The 19,587-nt window shown below is 45.1% G+C and overlaps 1 protein-coding gene across 8 annotated transcripts in view; it reads left to right on the forward strand.

Annotated features, from left to right (window-relative positions):
• Window positions 1-17,394, forward strand: part of UNK (unk zinc finger) — a 46,182-nt gene extending 28,788 nt beyond the window's left edge. For 3 of the 8 annotated variants that reach the window (XM_037408413.1, XM_037408432.1, XM_037408474.1), the window contains 8 exons: window positions 260-460; window positions 4,747-4,815; window positions 5,501-5,675; window positions 6,832-6,933; window positions 8,419-8,607; window positions 11,531-11,712; window positions 12,260-12,517; window positions 12,921-17,394. In XM_037408413.1, coding sequence (XP_037264310.1) covers window positions 260-460; window positions 4,747-4,815; window positions 5,501-5,675; window positions 6,832-6,933; window positions 8,419-8,607; window positions 11,531-11,712; window positions 12,260-12,517; window positions 12,921-13,076 — 1,332 coding nt within the window. In that variant the 3' untranslated portion in view covers window positions 13,077-17,394. The remainder of the gene's footprint in view (window positions 1-259; window positions 461-4,746; window positions 4,816-5,500; window positions 5,676-6,831; window positions 6,934-8,418; window positions 8,608-11,530; window positions 11,713-12,259; window positions 12,518-12,920) is intronic. The other 5 variants (XM_037408422.1, XM_037408442.1, XM_037408449.1 and 2 more) reach the window with 4 other exon arrangements.
• Window positions 17,395-19,587: the final 2,193 nt, after the last annotated feature.

Consider the following 19,587-nt stretch of genomic DNA (forward strand, 5'->3'; position numbering starts at 1 on the left):
TGTAGGTTGGATTTTATAAGACTGCACTCCAGTACAAAGTAATGACAATACCATAATTGTGGGACTGTATAAATCCAGTAGCTACTGGAGCTTTTTCCTGGTTTTTAATTACTGTTTCGTGGAAGCCCATATGCTTGTGTTGACTGTCACTATAAGCAATGCGCAAACAGTGAAGTGAATGAGCTCTTCCATGGGATGTCTCTTTTCTTCGAGTCATTGATGCTGGCTGCACTTTCCTGACACTTGTTCCTTCTATTAGATTCTTTGTAGGAACAGCAGTCTCGGAAGCCCATCTAATATATGTGGGTCTCCTCCTGGTGCCATTGGAAAGCCGCACAGCTTGGAGACCATTGGTTTTCCTCCAGACTCAGTAACAGCAGCCGGCAGCTACAAGAAAGCACCGGGGTTTGAGCGAGAAGATCAGGTGGGGGCCGAGTATTTGAAGAGTTTCAAATGCCAGGTTAGTAGGGAATATTGGCTGGAAGAGTTGGGGGGATGAGGAAGAATAAGAAATTGCCCAGTCTAGCTTGAATGTATGTGTTTTGGTGGTTTTTTTTTTTTCCCCAGGGAACAAAACTGAGAAAGCACTGTTCTCACTCGCAGTTCTAAGATATCTGCTGTTGCTTTCAGCCTCCCTTCCAGTCTCTTCCATCTTACATCTGTTCTTGTCTGCCTAGCTGCCATCACACACTCAGTTTGTAGAAGTCGAGCTGCTGCTTGTTTTCCTAACCCCTCACAACTTCTGTCCTGTGTTGACCCTGGGTAGCTTCCCACATATCACTTCTTGCTCTTTCTTTTCCCTTATTTAGGTCCTTGCCAAGAGTTGCTGTTTCTTTTGCTGTATTGTGTCATGGAAACTCATCCTTCCTTCTCTGTTCTCGCTCCGAACTCTTACCTTGATCTTCGTGACTTGGTTTGTCTTCTGTTTTCGCCATATATTTCTCCAGTGTATTAAAAATGTCATGTTAGTTGTCTCTTGCTTCTCTGGCTGTATCATTCTGATCCTTGGCTCTCTCCTGTGGCTTCTGTATTAAATTTAAATTCTTCATTCTCATTTGAAGAACCCTCTGCAATCTTACCCAACCCACATCTCTAATGACATTCCCTCTTATCCCTTCTGGATATCCCAGTCTTGCCTTGCTGCTTCCTCAGTCGTCGTCTTGGTGTCGTGCCTTATTCAGACTGCTTCCTAAGCCTAGAACAGGCTCTTCCATCTCTTCTGCCACACATGAGCTTTTCCACAGTCAACTTCTTATTGTGAATTTCTTTTCTTGACGTGACAATTAATAGTTTCTTTGCACTATTCCTTCTAAGTCAGCTGAGTCCAATGCAGAGCTTGAGTCTCAGTTTTTATTCCTCAGTGGATTTATAATTGTAATAGAACAACATCCTGCTTTAGGGGAAGGAATAGCTACTTTTATGAAAGAGATGCCTGAAAAAGTATTTCTCACATACTTTTAAAAAAAATGAATAAAAGAATAAAAATGCCTGGTCTGTGTTGCCTGAAAACAGAGATGACAAGAAGTGCTGGTTTCAGCTTGGCTACGTTTAAAGTAATCTGTAATATTAAAGAAGCTAGTCTTAATAAGCTTCTACTGCTGCGTTAGTATTGCACTGCTGTGAGAAAACAGTGGAAATATCCCATCCAGACAAGATCGTGCATGAAGTAGTTGGATTTAGAAGCAGACTCTGTGGGGTTTGTTTTATTTATTTTTACAACTTCAGGGAAAATATGACCAAACTTTGCAGTAGGACCAGCCTTGAATGCTGTTTAGTCTAATTAAAATGATCTAGTGACAAATACAGATTAAGCTATATGCATGTACACTTTCTTGTAAATGCTTCCATTGTCTTGCTTAACGTGGATGTGGCTTAGGAAATTGCAAATTGATGCAACACGTCTTTGGGGGTAAAGAGCAGACCATGCTGTGATCCTGGCACTTCTTGTGGGCACAGCAGCTTGTAGCAGTTGTTTAGAAACAAAAGAAGAAACATGTGCTCGTTCTCTATTGCCTCTGCTGCAAAGGAGGAGTGAACCCAAAGCCGAAGGACTGAGAGAACCCCTGTTTCCTGCCAGCAGAGGCAGGGTGCCAGGGAGGCCCTGCTTTGGAGAAAATGGGCAGCAAGCCTAAGCCAAGGAGAAAGGGGATGGAGCATGAATAGGACTTTTAAAAGGAGGACCAGATGATGAGCATTTGTGTCTGAAGTCCAGGCTGTGCTACAAAGATACTGTATTCAGGTAGCTTCCCACTTATGTGGCTTTAATTAAGCAAAAACCTGTGTTAAATGACTGGAATAAATAGCTGTTAAGATATAGATGGAAGTAATCACAGTTGCCTTATACTAGGCTTCTAAAGACAAAATTAGGTGTCTCATAAGTGTCCTGATTTAATTTGCTTTTAATCTATAATTACTGACTTTTTACAATCCTCTGTCATTTCCTTTGGCTGCGGTGGGCACCAGAGATTCTCATATACTCTGTAAATTAGATCAATAATTAGGCATTTAACTTTATTCACTCATATTTGAAAACTTAAAGAGAGACTCTGGCTCAGCTCTGCAATGAGCTTGTCATTTCTCCTCTGTAGAATTAGTACAAATAGTTTCTATCTTATTAGAATGAAAAATGCACCTTCTGTGTTAATAAGTTCCACATAGTTTGTGGTAAGGCTGAGCCAGCAGTTAAAGCTAAAAATACTTTTCCTGAGTCCCAGAAGATTTAGCAAGCTGGAAAAATGCTGGCTGCAATGGAATAACTTGAGTGCCATGAGCAGGAGGTGTTCCGAAGTCCTGACACACAGTACAGTGGGTTTGTTCCATGCTGGTCAGAAAACGTTCAGTTTCATTTGTAATTTATGTCCCCTGTTTTCTTCCCTGACTTAACAGAGGGAGCTGGAGAATTTCAGCCTGCCCCTTGAATTTGTCTTGACGTACTCCCCTTTTTAACGTGATCCAGAGCTAAACGAGACTGGCTTAGTGGCGACGATTGGTTTGCTCTACTTTTCACTCACATGTTACGTAAATTCAAGGTAGTGGGAACTGGGACTAGCTTGAAAATGTGTACGCTTTTTCTCCTCCTTAAAGGAAAAAAAACAACCTTCCAGTAAGACTTAACTGCAGCAGAGCCAGCTAGCTACATTGGCAGGAAGCCTCTCGGGGAGGGGGGGCATGGTTGTGTATGCGGCTTCACTGTAGCTGCTGACGTCTGTTGATAGCACATTTTGTGTTCAGATGAGTGTCAAACAGGGTAGGGATATGTTGGATAATCGAGCAGGCATGTTATCAGACGCACACAGATGCACCAATGTAACACATCTATTGCACACAAAGGAAAACAAGCCCGTGATAAGTTCAGTGGTAGTTTTTTCTGTATGTAAACTCACTGCACGTTTTTCAGGGAAGCACAAGAGAGTGGTACCCACTGCAGAAGGATCTTTGTGTCCATATCTCAACTGCCTGTGTGCCAGGTTTTGACCTCCCCATCTGCCCATAGGCATACAGCTGAGCAGAGAAAATGATTTAATTAAGTAAAACCAAGGGATGAATTCTTCTGCTGTTCTTTCGCCTGTCTGGTTATGTCATCCCTCTCCAGCAATCATTTATCTTTTTCGTAAGACTGTTTAAGCCAAGAAGTCAAGGCGTATCACTTCAGGTCAGTGTGGCGTCTCGTGCGCTGCTGTTGCACATCATGCCTGACTCTCCCCTGCAGAGATGGTGACTGCCTGCATTTGTGATAAAAACAATCAAGCGGACTTTATGCCTGGAATAAGTCTCTGATTCAGACTGGGGGGGTTGGAGAACGAGTAAACAAGCAGCCCTGACTCTCAGCCCTTTTTTTGCTCCCTCTCTGTACCCAGAGGGTGTGATTGATCTCCCTGTGCCTTATGCGTGTAGCAGCGTGGCAGGAGCAGAGCCAGGCCTGCAGAACAGACAGTTACACACAGACAAGCTCATGAGGCCACTTCCTTCCCAGCTCTGGTTATTGTAGCTCAGAATTAACTGATGTTGTGAGGCAAGAAGGTTGATATCTGTTAGGGGTATATAGCACTGGAAGGTCCTTAAGCTGAACTTTTAGGCTGAGTAGCGGAATTCTAAATGTATGTTGTCGTTCAGGCAGTTTTGCGGTTCCAGACAGCCTTGACCTCACGTTTTATAGCTTTGCGTTCTCCATGTTAACGGATGGGGAAGGACTTTTTAAAAAATCAGTTTTGATGATGTTGCTTTCAAAATCTGTTAGTTAATCACTGTATTTTACTTTGCAGTCCTAGCTGGGAGCTGGAGAAGTTTGAGGGAAAACATAATCTACATTCTTTGTTTTCCCAAAGCTGAAAAATGTTTACATAATTTTAAAATGACAGTATGCCTCCCACCATTTCTGGCCTTTTTTAGATACTAGTAGAGCTGATGGGTTATTTATAGCAAGGCAAATTAATTCACTTTTGGTCTTGGTTCTTAAGATGTGCTTTGTGCTAGCAGAGGACTTAGAGCAGCATTGAAGTCAAATGTAATTGTGATAAGTCTTTGCATAACTCTAGGGGTGATGTCTTGGTGTACAGAAAGCAAATCACTTGGAGTGTTTTCAGTTTGCTATGCTTTCCCGCTCTCCAAATTCTCTAGTGCCCTGAGCAGGCTGTAAGAGAGCAGAGGACTCTGTTTCCTATGGCCTCTCCAAAGCCAACAGTCAGCCATTTTTAATTTTGCTGCTAATCCCTCTGCTTATCTTTTTGTTTTGTTTCTTTACTGCAGCAAGCAAAAATGAAGTCTCACTCGCTGGAACACAGGAGCCAGGAGCAACCTTTGTTACAGCCCAAACAGGTACGGTACTGCCAGCAGGGCTCTGAACCTAGCTCAGTGCTCACACCACCGCAGACAAGGACACGAGAAATCTGTGAGTCCAGACAACTCTGCAGGGAGTAAATGACAGTCCAGACACCATTAGGGACGCTCAGCTTGAGGGATTACTTTGTGAAGATGGGATGATTTGCTGGAGGTGTTATTTGTGAGCAGCTAGACCTGTGTGAATTCAGGATAGATTCATAGGCCTGGACTGTGCTGGAGAGAGTCTCCAAATTACAGAAAATTGAGCTGAAATGGATCTCTGGAGTCATCTAAGTTCAAGGATTCAGCAAAGAGAATTTAATATCAGGTTCTAAGTTGTGTGCTGAACTAAGTCTGAGTGAGTGACTGTGCGACTCATGCCTGTGATTGCATGCAACCTGTGGGTCACAGGAGTTAATTCTGGGGAAGCCTGAGAAATGTCTGTAATACTGGCCGGGGGGACAACAGACGGAATGGAGAACAGTCGGCAGAAATTAAAGAAAAGCTGTTAATCTCTCCCCCACCCCCAGCCCAGTAGTAGCACCAGCCATCTGTCAGGTTGGAAGCAGGCAGGAACAGGTTTGCTGCTGATCTTTGGCTCATTCCTGCATGTTTCTGAAGGGATTCTTCTATAAAGATGTTTTATTTCCTACCTCTTTCCCTTTTAAAACTCTTGTTTCAGGACATACTGGGTATTCTCCCAGTGGGGAGCCCACTGACATCCAGCATCTCCTCTAGTATCACCTCCAGTCTGGCTGCAACGCCACCAAGCCCTGCCGGCACCAGCAGCATACCAGGCATGAATGCCAATGCCCTTCCTTTCTACCCAACCAGTGACACCGTTGAGTCTGTCATAGGTAACTTTGCCTTTTTTACTCATGCATACTCACAGGGCTTCCTCAGACGTGGATCGCCAGGTATGAGAACTGGAGTAGCATGGGTGTTCCAGTGAGCATCACTTTTTCGTCTCTGTCAGTGTTGGCAGATTCCTGAGGCTGTAAGCTTTTTCTGTGACTGTGACACATCTGATGTTTTCTGCAGGTCATTATGGATGAAATTCACCCACAGGACCAACAGAAGGCCTCTGAGCTACTTACTCAGAATGTCAGATGGTGTAAAGGGCCTTAGTGTTAGGTTTGTCAGAGTGACAAAGAGGTCTTGGAGTAGGCAGGAAATCACAGGGGCATTTTCCACAGTTACAACCCCTTACATTCTAAATGACAATTTTATAACAACGGCTACCACCAGGTAGATTGTAGGGGCTTACCCTTCACAGAGTGTAGGACAGCACCTGTAAGAAAAAGGAAAACAGGAGAGTCCAGATAATGGAGTCGCTTCTCTTAGGTACAGGTTTTTTGTCACCCGTTTTCCTTTTTTCCTTTTTTTTTTCTTTTTCATTAAATCTAACGTTTCTGAGGTGATCTCACTAATTTGTTAAAAATAATAATAGAAATGAGTAGGCATGTGTGGGATGGAATTATATCGATCATGATTAGTGATGAGGCATGTTCAAATAGATACAACGTTTGCAGGCATTCATAAGTTTTCTTTATTTTACCCTATCTTTGAACCTCAGAGATGTTTTTCAAGTGTTCCCTTCTACTGGTATTTCTTTTCTGAGTGGCTCTTCAGCAAAGTAGGGACAAAGCACAAGCCAGACCCAGACATGTCATAAGCCAGTGTTCCTGCCTATTATGGACAGACTTGAAAGAGCAGTTTGGGGAAGACTTACGGGAACTGCTGTTATTTCATCAGATTTTTGTTTTCATATAGCATTTGGGAATACTTTGAGACAAAAGGAAATCAGATCAGGCCAAAGAACCTGAACTGAAAAGCTGCCCGTGACACTTCTGCCAAACCATTTAAGAACAGCGTTGCACAGGGCAGAGAGTAGGGCCGTGCAGACTGACAAATAGAGAGCAAAGGCTCCTCTGCATGTAGGCTCTTTGGGCCATCCTATCTCTTGAAGTTGTTGGTCCTTTATAACATAATTGGTACCTCTGTGTCTGGCAGAGTCTGCCTTGGATGACCTGGACCTGAATGAATTCGGAGTGGCTGCCCTGGAGAAGACATTTGACAGCAGCACAGTGCCCCACACGAGTGGCATCATGATAGGTACATGAAAGCAACAGAGCTTTCTTTATCTTCTGCCAAGCAGTGTTGCCCAGTCACCTCAGTGGAGCCAGCCCAACAAAGCTCTAAAACCAGTCCCAAAACAACATTGGTTAAACCAGCAATTATAACCAACTCTGGCAACAGCTGAGCATCTTTGAAGTGAAAGCTTGCCCTTATTGACTAGCAGAGCTGAGTTCTTGCCATTGGGCCCAGGTGTCTTGGGGATGTTTCTTGAGACTGAATGGGACTTGCTTGATTTTTTTTTTTTTTTTTTTTAAAGTGTGTAAGTAAACTCTAGAAGGCATCGAATACCTTTAAAAACAGGCCAAAGTATAATGATTTGCATCTTAAGCAGAAAACTCTCCCTAGCAGTAACAGGAAACTCACTGACCTGGTAATGCTATCCATCTGTCACAGAGTGTCATCATGGTCTGCTGATTTGATTCCTGTAATGTCTGTCTCATTTGAATACGTGGAGGTAGGCTAAGGCCTCTTCTACCTGTCTCTAATGAGTGTCTAGGGAAAAATGAAATGTCTCCTAACTTTTTGGAAGTGGTTGTAGTTTCTGGCTACCCTTGCTGTGTAAGACAGGTTTCTGAATGGGAGCTAACTTTGGTTGTCTGAGGGTTTCCAAGGGAACTATGCTGCCAGGAGCTGTACTGAGGTAGGAAGGGACCTGTGGAAGGGACCCTAAAGAATATCACTTCCACTTCCCTGCCAAAGATAAGAGCCTGGTCGGAGAGTTTACTGTACGTGTCTGCTGATACGTGCAGTGGCTGCATCTCTGCAGTGGCTTAGAGATGATCCACACTGCTTTTCCCTCTGTTCGTGTCAGGTCTGGGTGTTACCTGGTGGTCTTCTAAGAAGGGAGATCAGGAGGGAGTGGGGAGCAGGGCTGAGATCTCTCTCGATATATCATCTGTGGCAGGCAGAATGACCTCTTGCATAAGGGAGGTGTCTTTGGAAGTTGGGCTTTTGTTTATTTGGGATTTTTTTTATTGCTGATAGGTCCAGACACTCAAACATGTCTAAAATTACTAAAGCTGGTTACTGATTTGTAGTGGTTAAGATCACAACCTGACCCAGCATGGTAGTCTTCTCACTGCAGGTTGGTTGGTAGTATTACAGGCAGAGGTGCGCGTTGTAGAAGGGAATTTTTCATTACCAAGTATTGCACCAGATACCAAATTCATCTTCTCTAGACTGATAGGGACTGAACTCTGCTCAGAAAACCTTTTGTTGCTTTGACCAATGGAAAAGTAGTCCATTGAACTCTGGAGGAGGGTCTTAATCTACGTGGTTCTGGGATGGCAGCTTCAGTGCTCCTCTTAAAGGCTGAGAGGGGGATGAAACGTGAGAAGCAGAGGGAATCCCGAGGGGCTTAGGGAGGAGAAGGGAACCTAATGCCTTCTGCCCTGAACTCCTGTGCTGTGCCCATACTTCATGGTCATACATAGCCATCCTCTCTGTGTGTTCTTTGTCCAGGTGGGAGTTTGCTGCAAAGTTCTGCTCCTGTAAATATCCCCGGGTCCCTTGGAAGCTCTGCCTCCTTTCACTCTGCCTCTCCTTCTCCACCGGTCAGCCTCTCATCGCATTTCCTTCATCAGCCCCAGGGACACTTAAGCCAATCAGAAAACACTTTCCTGGGGACATCAGCTTCTCATGGATCATTAGGTAAATGCACAGTGTGTGTGTCCCATGTACATGCCTGTCTGTGCCATGTAAGTATTTTCTTTTAAGTTAGCTTTAATTTTAATGTATTATTTCACTGCTGCCATTTGTGTCTCTTCTTCCCATGAGAACAGCAACAGTACTAGAAGCTGCTTTACCAAAATCAGCTAATACCTTGTGAACAAGGGAGCAACTCCCTCTACTTCGCGTGTTTCTAGGCTGAGAAAAAGGGACAGATAGGTTAAGTGACTTGCTCTGATGATGCCTTTCAGGGAAAAGAGCTCTGCCTTTTCCTGCCGACAATACTGTGTGGAGACTTCACTTTACGTAAAACTCGGAGTTGGGTCCTCAGCTTTGCTTAGTTACGGTGAGGACTGCAGTTTGCCCTCGGGACTGCTTGTAGGTCGGATTGGCTTCTGGGAGCTCTGGAGCAGGCATAGGTCGTTGTACTTTTTTGTCTCCTCTTTGGCACTGTGCACGCAGTTTTGCAGTATGGACTTCGCAAAAAGTTACGATGTTCTAGCTTTGCCCCCTTTGCTCCTTTCCCCCCGCACCCCACCCCTGAGGGTCTGATTCCTGCGTGAAGGGCTGTGAAGGGAAGGCAATTTGTTTTGGAGCTTCAGCTGTATCAGGCAGAACTGGGAACTGAGGAGCCAAATCTCTTTTATTATCAAGACGCAGGGTTGCCTTGAGAAATAAAACTGTTTGAGCTCAAGGCTGCAGTGGCACTGGCTCTGCTCATTTCTGTTAGAGGACTAATATTTACTGTTACTCTGTTGATACTAGATGTAAATGCTGCTTCAAATTTGAGATACGCCTTAATCTTTAATATTCAGTTTAACCTAATAAAATGATGACGTGCTTTTGTAATCTATTTCTGCATGCACTTATCTGTGTGACTGCATCCCTTGTTTGCATAGGCCAAACCCATGCTTTCATGCCTTGCAATTGTTATTTGTTTGGCTTTAACAGCTTTTACAATTACTGTAATAAGAAAAGAGACATCAGAAGGCATCTCTGCTATTAGTTAGTGTTGAGGCTGGCTGTTTATGCCACGTTCAGTAAGAAAAGGAAAACTTGCTGATACAGCCTGCTTTTAATTTCAGAAGAAACAAGTTAAGCAGTTACATTTGTCTTGACTATATAGTTATACAAATAAAAAGCCAAAGAAATGCAGGAAATTCACAAATGCATTTAAATATTTTGAAGAAAAAAGTTAGATATTTTCCTGTAACATGATTAAACCATTTTTGCTGAGGTTTTGCTAAGATATTTATATAGTAAGCTAGCAGCTGGGACTCTGGAATTTATCTATTCCGTGTGACTTGCTGAATGCATGCACATAAGTTAGTGTGTGTAGTTATTACTTGTATTGCAATTGAGTTAAAAATATCTAGTCCTGGGCTAGTTCCCACTGTGCTAGATGCAAAATATGCAGAGAAAGCATTCCGGAGCAAAGGGGCTGCTACTTCAAATGTGAAATGAGAACAGCAGGTAGAAAGAGGGACTAAAATAAGCTTGGTCAGCATTATGGCAGAATTTGTGGTTTGCCAGCATCCTGCTTAGTGCTAGATCCCCATTCAAGAAAACGGGAGTTTTAAAAACAAAATGTGAGTTGGGATTCCATTATAACTTCTTGCTGATGGCTGAGCAACTTCAGAGCAGCTGAAATGGATCTATGGTAAGTGGCTTGAGCCAGCAAAGATCCCTTGCTGCTCTCCTGAATGATCTGTTAATGCGCCTAAGCCCTTAGTGAAGACAATTTACTATTTTTCAGCTGTACTTTTTTGTAACTGTTTCTGTCTTGGCTGGTACTATGTGGGAAGGAAGTGGTGCTGGGTTAACCCTCAGTGAGAGGCCGTTGGCTCCAGGGCTTGCTTGCAGACACAGTCAGTTTGGCTGCTGTAAGATCAGAATTACCAGATGCAACTAGGTTTAGGAATGTCCACAGCCAGTGGTGGGCACTGCTAAATGAAAACAACTCCTGCATCAGACCGGTGCGTGTCTGTGTGCGTAAGAGTCCACATCACTCAGTGGCCCTGTCTCAATATTAGCTTTTCCTACTAGTTCTCCCCTGAGTGCAAAGTGTAGATGTTTATTTTAAGTAAAAAATATTTTTGTTATTAAATGAGTATGAACCTTGGAGTCTGTGAAAAATAGCCAGTTTTGTTTACAACTGGTTTTCTACTGCTTTGTTTCCTAAGCCTTGAATTTCTTCCTGAAAAGAGAAATTATTTGAACAAGCTAAAACAGGAAGGTGGTTAGTTAGTCTTCTCTGGTGCCAATCACTAGCTCTGTGCTAGAACTCTGCTGGGGATGAAGCTGATGTGTATATACTGCTGCCTGCACTTGTTCGTAAACAGGGGGTTCCAGTTAGTTCTGTTTCTTGCATATGCAAACAGTAACAGTGTTGACACATTTTAGTCTCGCTGTTTGGGAAGTGAGACTCCTCTAATACTAGGCTGAGGAGACAAAAGCAGTTTTCTTAGGGTGTAGCATGAGAGGAAACACCACCTGGGTTGGCTGTGTGGACCAGTCTGTTCACCGACACTGATGGCAGTGCCACACGGAAAAGTGGGAAGGCAGAAATCATTCCGAGGTTCTCCTGTGAGAAGGGGGATTCAAGCTGGTAGGCAGCTCTGCTGTAAAATCAATGCTTCTAAAAACAGCCTGGTTTGAAGGTTGCCTCCACTCAGTTTCTTGGGTCCTCCCTGTATCATTAAAGATGAAGCTTAATGGTGTGAAACTTCCCCTAGAAAGTCCCTCTATGATGGACTCCTGGGTCCTGGGGGTGAAATTAATTCTTAAGATGATCTTCTCTTTCCTACGTACGCATTTTTGAATCCTGGATTTCACAGGGGTAGGGAGGAAATGGGGAAATTGCCAGCACTTGTGACATAACCCTCTCTATTTCCCTGTGAAACAGGTTTAAATGGGATGAACAGCAGCATATGGGAACACTTTGCTTCGGGGAGTTTTTCGCCCAGTACCTCACCTGCATTTCTGTCAGGTCCAGGTGCTGCGGAGCTGGCACGGCTACGACAGGAACTGGATGAAGCCAACGGCACAATAAAGCAGTGGGAAGAGTCTTGGAAACAAGCCAAACAGGTACTTGGGCAACTCCTGGGAAGAGGGATTAGGGAGTGTAAAGGAGTAGGAGCGTGTCAGCCTTTCAAAGGAGCTTTCCAGACTTTGAGGTGATGGGAAGAGCTGTCGGTTTTACAAACAGACTCTCTTAAGCATTCTTTTTCTTTCCTCTCTCTTGGAAAGAGGGACTGGATCGCTGTGCCTGATGTGCTCAGATGCTGGAAGTGCAAGGCCAGGTGTCATAACAGATGCACTGAAGTGCTTAACAGTCTCTTAGACCTGCCAGTTGATTTAGATCCATGACGATTTGCTGGTATGCAAAGTTCATCCCCGTAACGGTGGGAGCCAAATATGTAGAACTACAGCCCAACCAGATGGGGTATCTGGAATGAGCAGCACTTTGAAGCAAAGTTCAAGGATGTTTCAGAATTTGGGAAGAGGGCGGGTTGGACAGAACGTGCTCCTGGTGAGGAGTGCGTGCAAATGGATATTTTTGCCTGGAATTCTCTCTTGAAGGCTGACAAAGTTTTCAGACTGCTTCTTTTACCCTCTTTCTTGGAACTTGTAGGCTTGTGATGCTTGGAAAAAGGAGGCAGAGGAAGCAAATGATCGCGCCAACACAGCTAACATGGAATGTGAACTGGCCCGGGAGCAGAGGGAAGCCTTGGAGCTGCAAGTGAAGAAACTGCAGGAGGAGCTGGAGAGGATCCACACAGGCCAGGACCCTCAGTTTCTGCGCTCCTTCTCTGATCTGGAATCACTCTCGCTCTCTTCGCTTTACACCCTTCAGAAACAGCTGCGGGCAAACCTGGAGAAAGTCGATAAGGTGAGTGCCAGGGATTTGCAGGGCAAGGCTTTGCTCTCTCTGCTTCTACAGGTCGCACCTTTTTTCCCTTTCTTAACACGGCCAGGAATCAGAAGCCTATCGAAGCAATTCCATGTGGATGTAGCCAAAGTGAGTTTTAGCCAGCTTACAGGAAAATACCTACGTCTTCTTTTTGCCTAAAGTTCAGTTTAAGTCAATCAAAGCTGCTTTCTCGATCCTAAAGGTCCTAAAAGACATCACGCTGTGCTGCTTTGCTTTTGCTTCAGAAGATGAATGGGCAGACGGCTGCAAGTCCTTCCCCTGCTGCCTCCTTGCTGTTCCCCGAACTGCCTAGTGCAGGATGGCAGCTCCTTTGCTTTGTGACTTTGACGCTCATGTTCTGCCCTGTCCCCCTCTTTTGCAGGCGGTATTTCAGATGCAGTCAGTGAAATGCCTTAAGTGTCAGGAGGAGAACCGGGTGGTGTTACCGTGCCAACACGCAGTGCTGTGTGAAACGTGCGCCGAGGAGGGCGAGTGCCCCATCTGCCATCCCAACAGGCCCCACTCTCTCCAGTCGTGACCTTCCAAGGACACTTGTTCTAATCATATCGTATAGAACTTTTTAACTTTATACATACATACATACATATATATGTATGTGTATATATATATGTATATATGTGTGTGTGTATCTGCATGTTTGTGTATGTATATATATGCACACACATGCACATACACACATAAAACAAAAATTAGTTGCAGAGCACTTTTTAATATTTTACATCCCGTATCTAAACTGCCCCTCACCTGTGCCCCACTAATTCTAACTCTTGAGGAACTTTGAGAGCTGTTTTTAATACAGATCAAAGGGCCATTTGCAAAGAGTCTGTGTTTCTCCTCTTTTCTATTTAGGTGATAACAAATTTTTGACTATTTCCAGAAGGATTTAGAGTGGGCAAGAGGGGCTTCCATGTGCTTTCCAGAGGAAGAGTTGAGATCACAGGGAGGATCGAGGTAGATTGAAATGACTTGTTCATGTCTTCGGTCTCCCTGCTCTTTCACTGACCCAGCTTGGTTAAAGCCGTCCTCCCTGATGGAAGCTCTGCTGGGTGCCTGCCTGGTGGGCCTCACGTTGCCGATCTCTGAATGTGCAGGAACTTTGTCTGTCATTTAATCAGCAAAGTTCGCTTTTTAAATTTTTTTTACACTCTTTGTATATTTCTACGAAAAGAAGAAAAGAGGGAAAAAAAAAAAAAAGGTATTGGACCTAGAGCAAGCCAAGCCCCAAAATTCAGTGACTAGTGTTCACTGCTGATACAGCTAACGTGTTCCAGGTCTGAGCAGCCTTAGAAGCATTGCCCTTGTGTCGGCTAAAGCCCTTTATGAAAGAAATATAGCTGCAGAGGTTATTTTTCTCCAGGCGCCCCTTTGTCTGGTGGCTGTCTAGAGGCTTTTTACTGTTGCAGACCAGATTAATTTTGCTTTAGCCACAAGGACCTGATTCATAGTCATTGCTGAAATGCATGAAACAGTTCCAGGTAGTCTGAGGACACTTTTGTTGAGCAGAGTCGATGTTGCCTGTGTCAGCAACTCAAGGATGGTTTGTGGACTACTGGGTCCAGAAGCTGTCATGCTAGAGATCATGTATGCCTGTGGTGACAGAGAAAGACCAGCATGACAAAGAAATGCCACCAGCTTAGACCTGTCCAGTAGCTGAGCTTTCCTGTGACTTTCTTTACCAGTGTGTTAATTGGATTTTTACATCAGGTGGATTGCAGTAACCTGCTGGGATCTCAACCAAAACGCCACTCGGTTGTCTAAACATTTTTATTTCGCATGGGAATGGTGCCTGTGCTACCCCTCCCTGACCTGGAAAAGCACTGGAACCTCCAGCAGCCCACTGTTGTAGGAAAACTGAATTTTTACCGGAGCCGCTCAGAAAGCTTCATATTTAATGCAAAGACATAATTAGGTTTGCTTCCATAATTCCACCTTTCCTTTACATGGAAGGGGTTAATATGCATTCCCAGATGATCTCTTAAGTGCAGCTCTGTGTAGTTCTTTTTTATGTTTTTCCCATTAACTTGTTTTTGGGTTTTTTGGTAAAAAATGCTTTTTTTTTTTTTCCATGTGTATTTTATTGTAACTAGCATCAGTTTTTTTAATATTTTTTTTAATGGAGAGACACTGTTGAGTGACTATTGTGGCTATGTTGTTTGGTTATAGCCTTTGAATGTCTGTGCCATGGGGCAGCGCATCTGCCTTGGTCTGATCTTAAGGAAAGACCTTTTATTAAAATACATGAACATTTCTTTTTTAGGAAAATAATAAAAAATAAAAAGAAAAAAGTGAGGGGAAGAGGAAAAAGCCCAATTAAGATAAAAATTTACTAAAAAGTTTTTGTAACTACCTTAAATCATAGGAAATAAACTCTTGAATCAGGTCTTTAATATTTATAAGAACCAGAGTTGATCAGCCTGTTTTGGCTATTGGTTTGTAACACTTACTTTTTATTAGCATGGTGGTTTATCTGCTCTCCTGCCTCCCTGTGGGCCTGTTCAGGGTGACGCTGCCTTTGGCCAACCCTCTGATTTCAGAACGGTCTGGCACCTGGCTGCGTGACTGCCTCTTGATTCCCACCGGGGCTCTTCACCTCGTCCCTTCTCTTTGAGTGAAACTCATCCACTGGTAGCAGCTCTGGCTGTCTCAGTGGGATTTCCAGTCACGGTGTGATGCAGGGCTATTGGATCTAGGGGGAAGAGATATTTGCCCCCAGTTCCTCTGGGGGCACATTGCTTAGGCAGGGGGGTACAAGGAAAATTCCAAGCCAGAGAAAGCATGTTTTTCCCTTCTGCATAAAACAGTTTCTCTGGTTTAAAACTTATACTGAAGGACCAAAGAATTCAAAACTTCGCTCATTTGTGGCCCTTAAATTCTAACTTTCTATTGCCACACTGCACTCATGGCAGAACAGCCTGAAGGAATTAGCACTAGCCCCTTCCCTTGCCCCCACCCCGGTGTATCTCAGCACTCTCTTTGCACAAGCACATAGACTGTTTCTCACTTTCCTCTGGTTCTTTAAGAAACACTTCCTAAATTTAGGTTTCTATGAATTTGCTGCTTTATTAAAAAAAAAAAAAAAAAAAAAAGAGAAAAAAAAAGAATAGTCTGAAATGTGAACTATTTTCTTAAGCATCAGACGGAAAAGAGAACTTAATCTTTGCGTATTTTGTGAATGTTTGGGGGGGCCACTTATATGACAATTTCATAACTGAGTGAAGTGAGAGCAGGGGGAAAGGGCAGTGTTTCTGACCCGCTCCAGCAGCTGTCACTGCCTGCCCCAGGCAGGAAGGTGAACTGTAATCACAGCACTGCATTTAAGGCTTAAGGGTCTGTGGTCAGCTTCTGTATGGTGTAAAAAGAGTCTTTTTGAAATAAACCTGGTGCTAATAAGTACAGCCCCTGTAATGTACTGTCAAGCTTCCTTCTGAAGCAGGAACTCCCTTTTACAGGACACGCAGTAACGCATCTGATCTAAGGGGGCTTTTTGGGCCAAGTCAAGCCCCAAAACAGTTTTGGTCCACAAGGCTTCTTGATGAGCAGCCCAGCTGGCTGCTGCTGAGCAGCCGTCACACGTCTGGGTCCTGCCTCTTCACACAGACTCCTTATTGGATAACGACACTTCCCTCCCCAAATTTTTGGGAGTTTCAGGAGTATTGACCTCAGTGACTAATTGTGCCGGTCAGACACTTCTGAGTTAAGAGCTGGGGGAAGGGAGTCTTAATTGTGTTGTGAAACCGCAGTATCTTAAACGTCAAGAAACTTTTTACATTTTATGGAAAAACAACATAGAAGCAAATGGCTTAAGACAACACTATCCTGGGTAGGTAGATCTCAAAAAGCAAGGCTAGAGCTGTAGACGATAGCCAGGAGCTGAAGAATTTTGGCATTGCTTTGGGCTAACAGGACCACTTTTAGATCATCTCCGGCCTTAGATGATGTAGCTGCATGCCAGCTGTGGCAAAGACACGGTGGCACAGGAGGGACCGGGGGAAAGTCTCGGAGCTGGAGCACAACATTTTTCCTTAAGCAGCTACACCCCCCGCAAGGGGGTCACTGCAGCTGATCCCTGCCAAAGGGTTTTATACTTCCCGTACATCTCTGAAGCTGAACCTGAGCCACTTGCAGGGCTTGTGCAGCTGAGACAATGAAGAGAAGTCCTTAACCTGTGAGGAAGCCTGTAAAGCTGAACGGACTCAGTAATCCATTGCTGTTCCACCAGCCTCCGAACCTCCTCTCTTTCTCCTTTTCCCCCATCTGAGAAGGAAGAATATTACCAGTGTTTTCCTCCAGAATTATAGTAATCCTTGGAGTGATGTCCAACAGCAAAACAGATGTTACTGATGTAAAACCTAGTATTTTAAAGGTGAAGTATTCCTGCAAACTAGTGACTGCATCGGAGAGATTTCTGGGGCTTCCCCACTCCGTAGCTTCCAATGTTAAAACAAATACAGTATACGTTTAAAAAAATAATAATAATACACACTGCAGTATTTCTGGTGGCAATTCCTGGCCAGTCCCTTCCCTCGTTTCCCCAGGAGGAAGGGCACTGGGCAGAAGCGCCCCTAGTCCGTGTAGAAGTTGGCAGAATGGTGATTGGTGGTGTGTAAAACGTGTTGTTGATTCCATGTATAGAACTGTGATTTCAGCTGTCGTTCTCTCGTACTCTGTAAATATGTGTTTTGGCTGTCAGAAACCTGGTTTAGACTCTTTTCTTGGCAGAGTGAATTTGCATGTGGGGCTGGAAAGAACTCAATCTGTGTCACAGTTTCCAAGGGCAGGATGGATTTTTTTTTAGAGGACAATAAATTTTTATTTTTTTGCTAAGAAAAAAAAAATTATAATAAAGCAGTGTGTGCGTGTGTGTGCGCGCATGCGTGCCCAGGGTGTATGTGCAGCCCTGTGCCCTGCTCTGGGGCCTGGGGAGGTGTGAAGTCTGTGCGGTGGAGCCCTCAAAACAACAGCCCTGTGGCCAGGTTTGCCTTCTCCCTTTCACACAACCACAAATAATTTCTTTCTGAGCTCCCTTCTGGATCAAGCCACTTTTTCAGGGGCCAGCCCTTCATCTCTACAATCAAGGTGCAGCGGAAGAGGGGGAGAGGCAAGGCGGTGTGGGTAGTGGGGGCAGAGATGCAAAAAATCTATGGTTTTGCCAGAGATGGCAAAACCCACAGAGCAAAGCATGGTTTTTTATCCCCCGGATTCTTAGTCTGGGCAAGGATTTATCTCCTGCAAGAGCTGGGCTGGGCAGAGGAGAGCTCTGTGCCTGTGCAGCTGCAGGGGATGGGAACGTTTAAATTGTTACATACACAGTTCTGTGTGTTCGCACCCAAAAAAACATGCCTTACAGATGGATCCGAGAATTGCCTCTAGTTTTGGTCTAATTAGTGCTTCAAAGGTGCATCAGCCACTTGCCGTCAGTCCAATCACAACAAAAATCTGAATCACCCGATTTATATTACAGATCGTTAGTAATGCAATAAAATCGGTAGACGTGTCTGCCCCCTTCCCTCTTGTGTCGCAGCCATGTGCCTGTGTTGGGGTTCTTCACCAGGATGATGATGATGATGATGATGGGGATTTCTTTCTCCTCAATCTTGCATTTGCTAGGAGCTGGTTTTGTGTGCTTCAAGCCATATTTTTTAATGCTTAGGCTATTCTCCTCCTGGGCCATGGGGTTAGCTGCGCTCTGATGGTTTAAGGTTTATTAGTCCTCTGTAAAGGGTGTGATTTCTTTTGGGGTGGGGAAAAACCCACGTAGTCACCCAGAGCCAAGCAAAAATTAAGCTCAACCACCTCGGATAATAAAGTGCAAACAATCTCAGACCAGAGGTCGGCCCGTGCCGCCTGCTCCCCGGGACACGCTGGCTCCTGTAGCGAGGACAGTCTGGGGGGGTGGTCAGCCCAGAGCAAGGCAGAGCACAACAATTTTTAAACGCAGCTAAAAATAAGCTAAAAAAACACATTCCGACCTGCAGCCCCATAGAGCTGAGCTCCGCAGTAAAGTGTGAGGCAGGTTGCTAGCAGGTGCCGACACCGAATTAGCTGCAGAGCGCGGATGTGGAGGTTTCTCTGTCCAAAATGATGCTCTGGGACAGCATCTCCGCCGCCAGCCGGGACCCTTCTCCGGACCCTTACTTCTCTGCAGAGCTACAAGGCGAGGGACTGAAAGGAGTGATTTAAGCCAGCAAATGGCTTCCCCGTGAGCAAGCAGCGCCTTAATCCCTCCCGCTGTGGGTTCGATTGAGCCCAACCGTGTCACACAGATACCAAAGGAGCTTTTGCCCACCCCCCCCTCCCAGCCCTGCATCGAGGGCTTGACCTGAAATGACCCAGCAGTTGCTCTGTCCACCGAGAAAGCAGCTGGTGCTTGGCACCCCAGGGGGTGATGCTTTTTAATTCCCCAGGACGCGGCAGCTCCCAGGAACCCGCTGGACCCTGCAGGGTGGGGGCAGAGAAAGCTCCACATTTATAATTCATAATAATTACAGCTAAAACAAGCTCTGAAAAAAACCAGCAGATAATTAGCAACCACCTGCCCCCCCTGGGCATTTGCTGTTACACTTGGGTCGCCCCACATGCGATGGACTCTGTGAGCTGCCCACCCCTGCCAGAGGGACCCAGGTCCCTGGCACGGGCTGGGGGGCACCGCCGGGGGCCTGGGGGCTCTCGGCAGCCCAAAGCACCGTGGTTGAGCTGACGGGGCTGTGATGCTCTCTCTTTATTGCTCCTTGGGCTCCAGCAAACCCCCGCAGCCCCGGCCGGCACCCTGATCGGCGGTAAAACACAGAAACACACCCAAGAGCTATGCACGTTTTAAAAAAAGGAAACAAAAAAACAATGCAAAAAGGCAAACTACAAAGCCTGACTGGCTGTATGGGGAGGTGCCAGGAGCCCGCAGTGCCAGGCTGGGCAGGGATGGCTTCTGCTCCCGTCCCCTCTCCCCAGCCCGGAGGACACGCGTATCTACCTGGGCCCCTTTTTCACCACTGAACCACCACGTGCTGCCTGAGCCAGCCCTGGGCCTTACG

Source organism: Falco rusticolus, chromosome 1, assembly GCF_015220075.1.
Source record: "Falco rusticolus isolate bFalRus1 chromosome 1, bFalRus1.pri, whole genome shotgun sequence".
Lineage (NCBI taxonomy): Eukaryota > Metazoa > Chordata > Aves > Falconiformes > Falconidae > Falco > Falco rusticolus.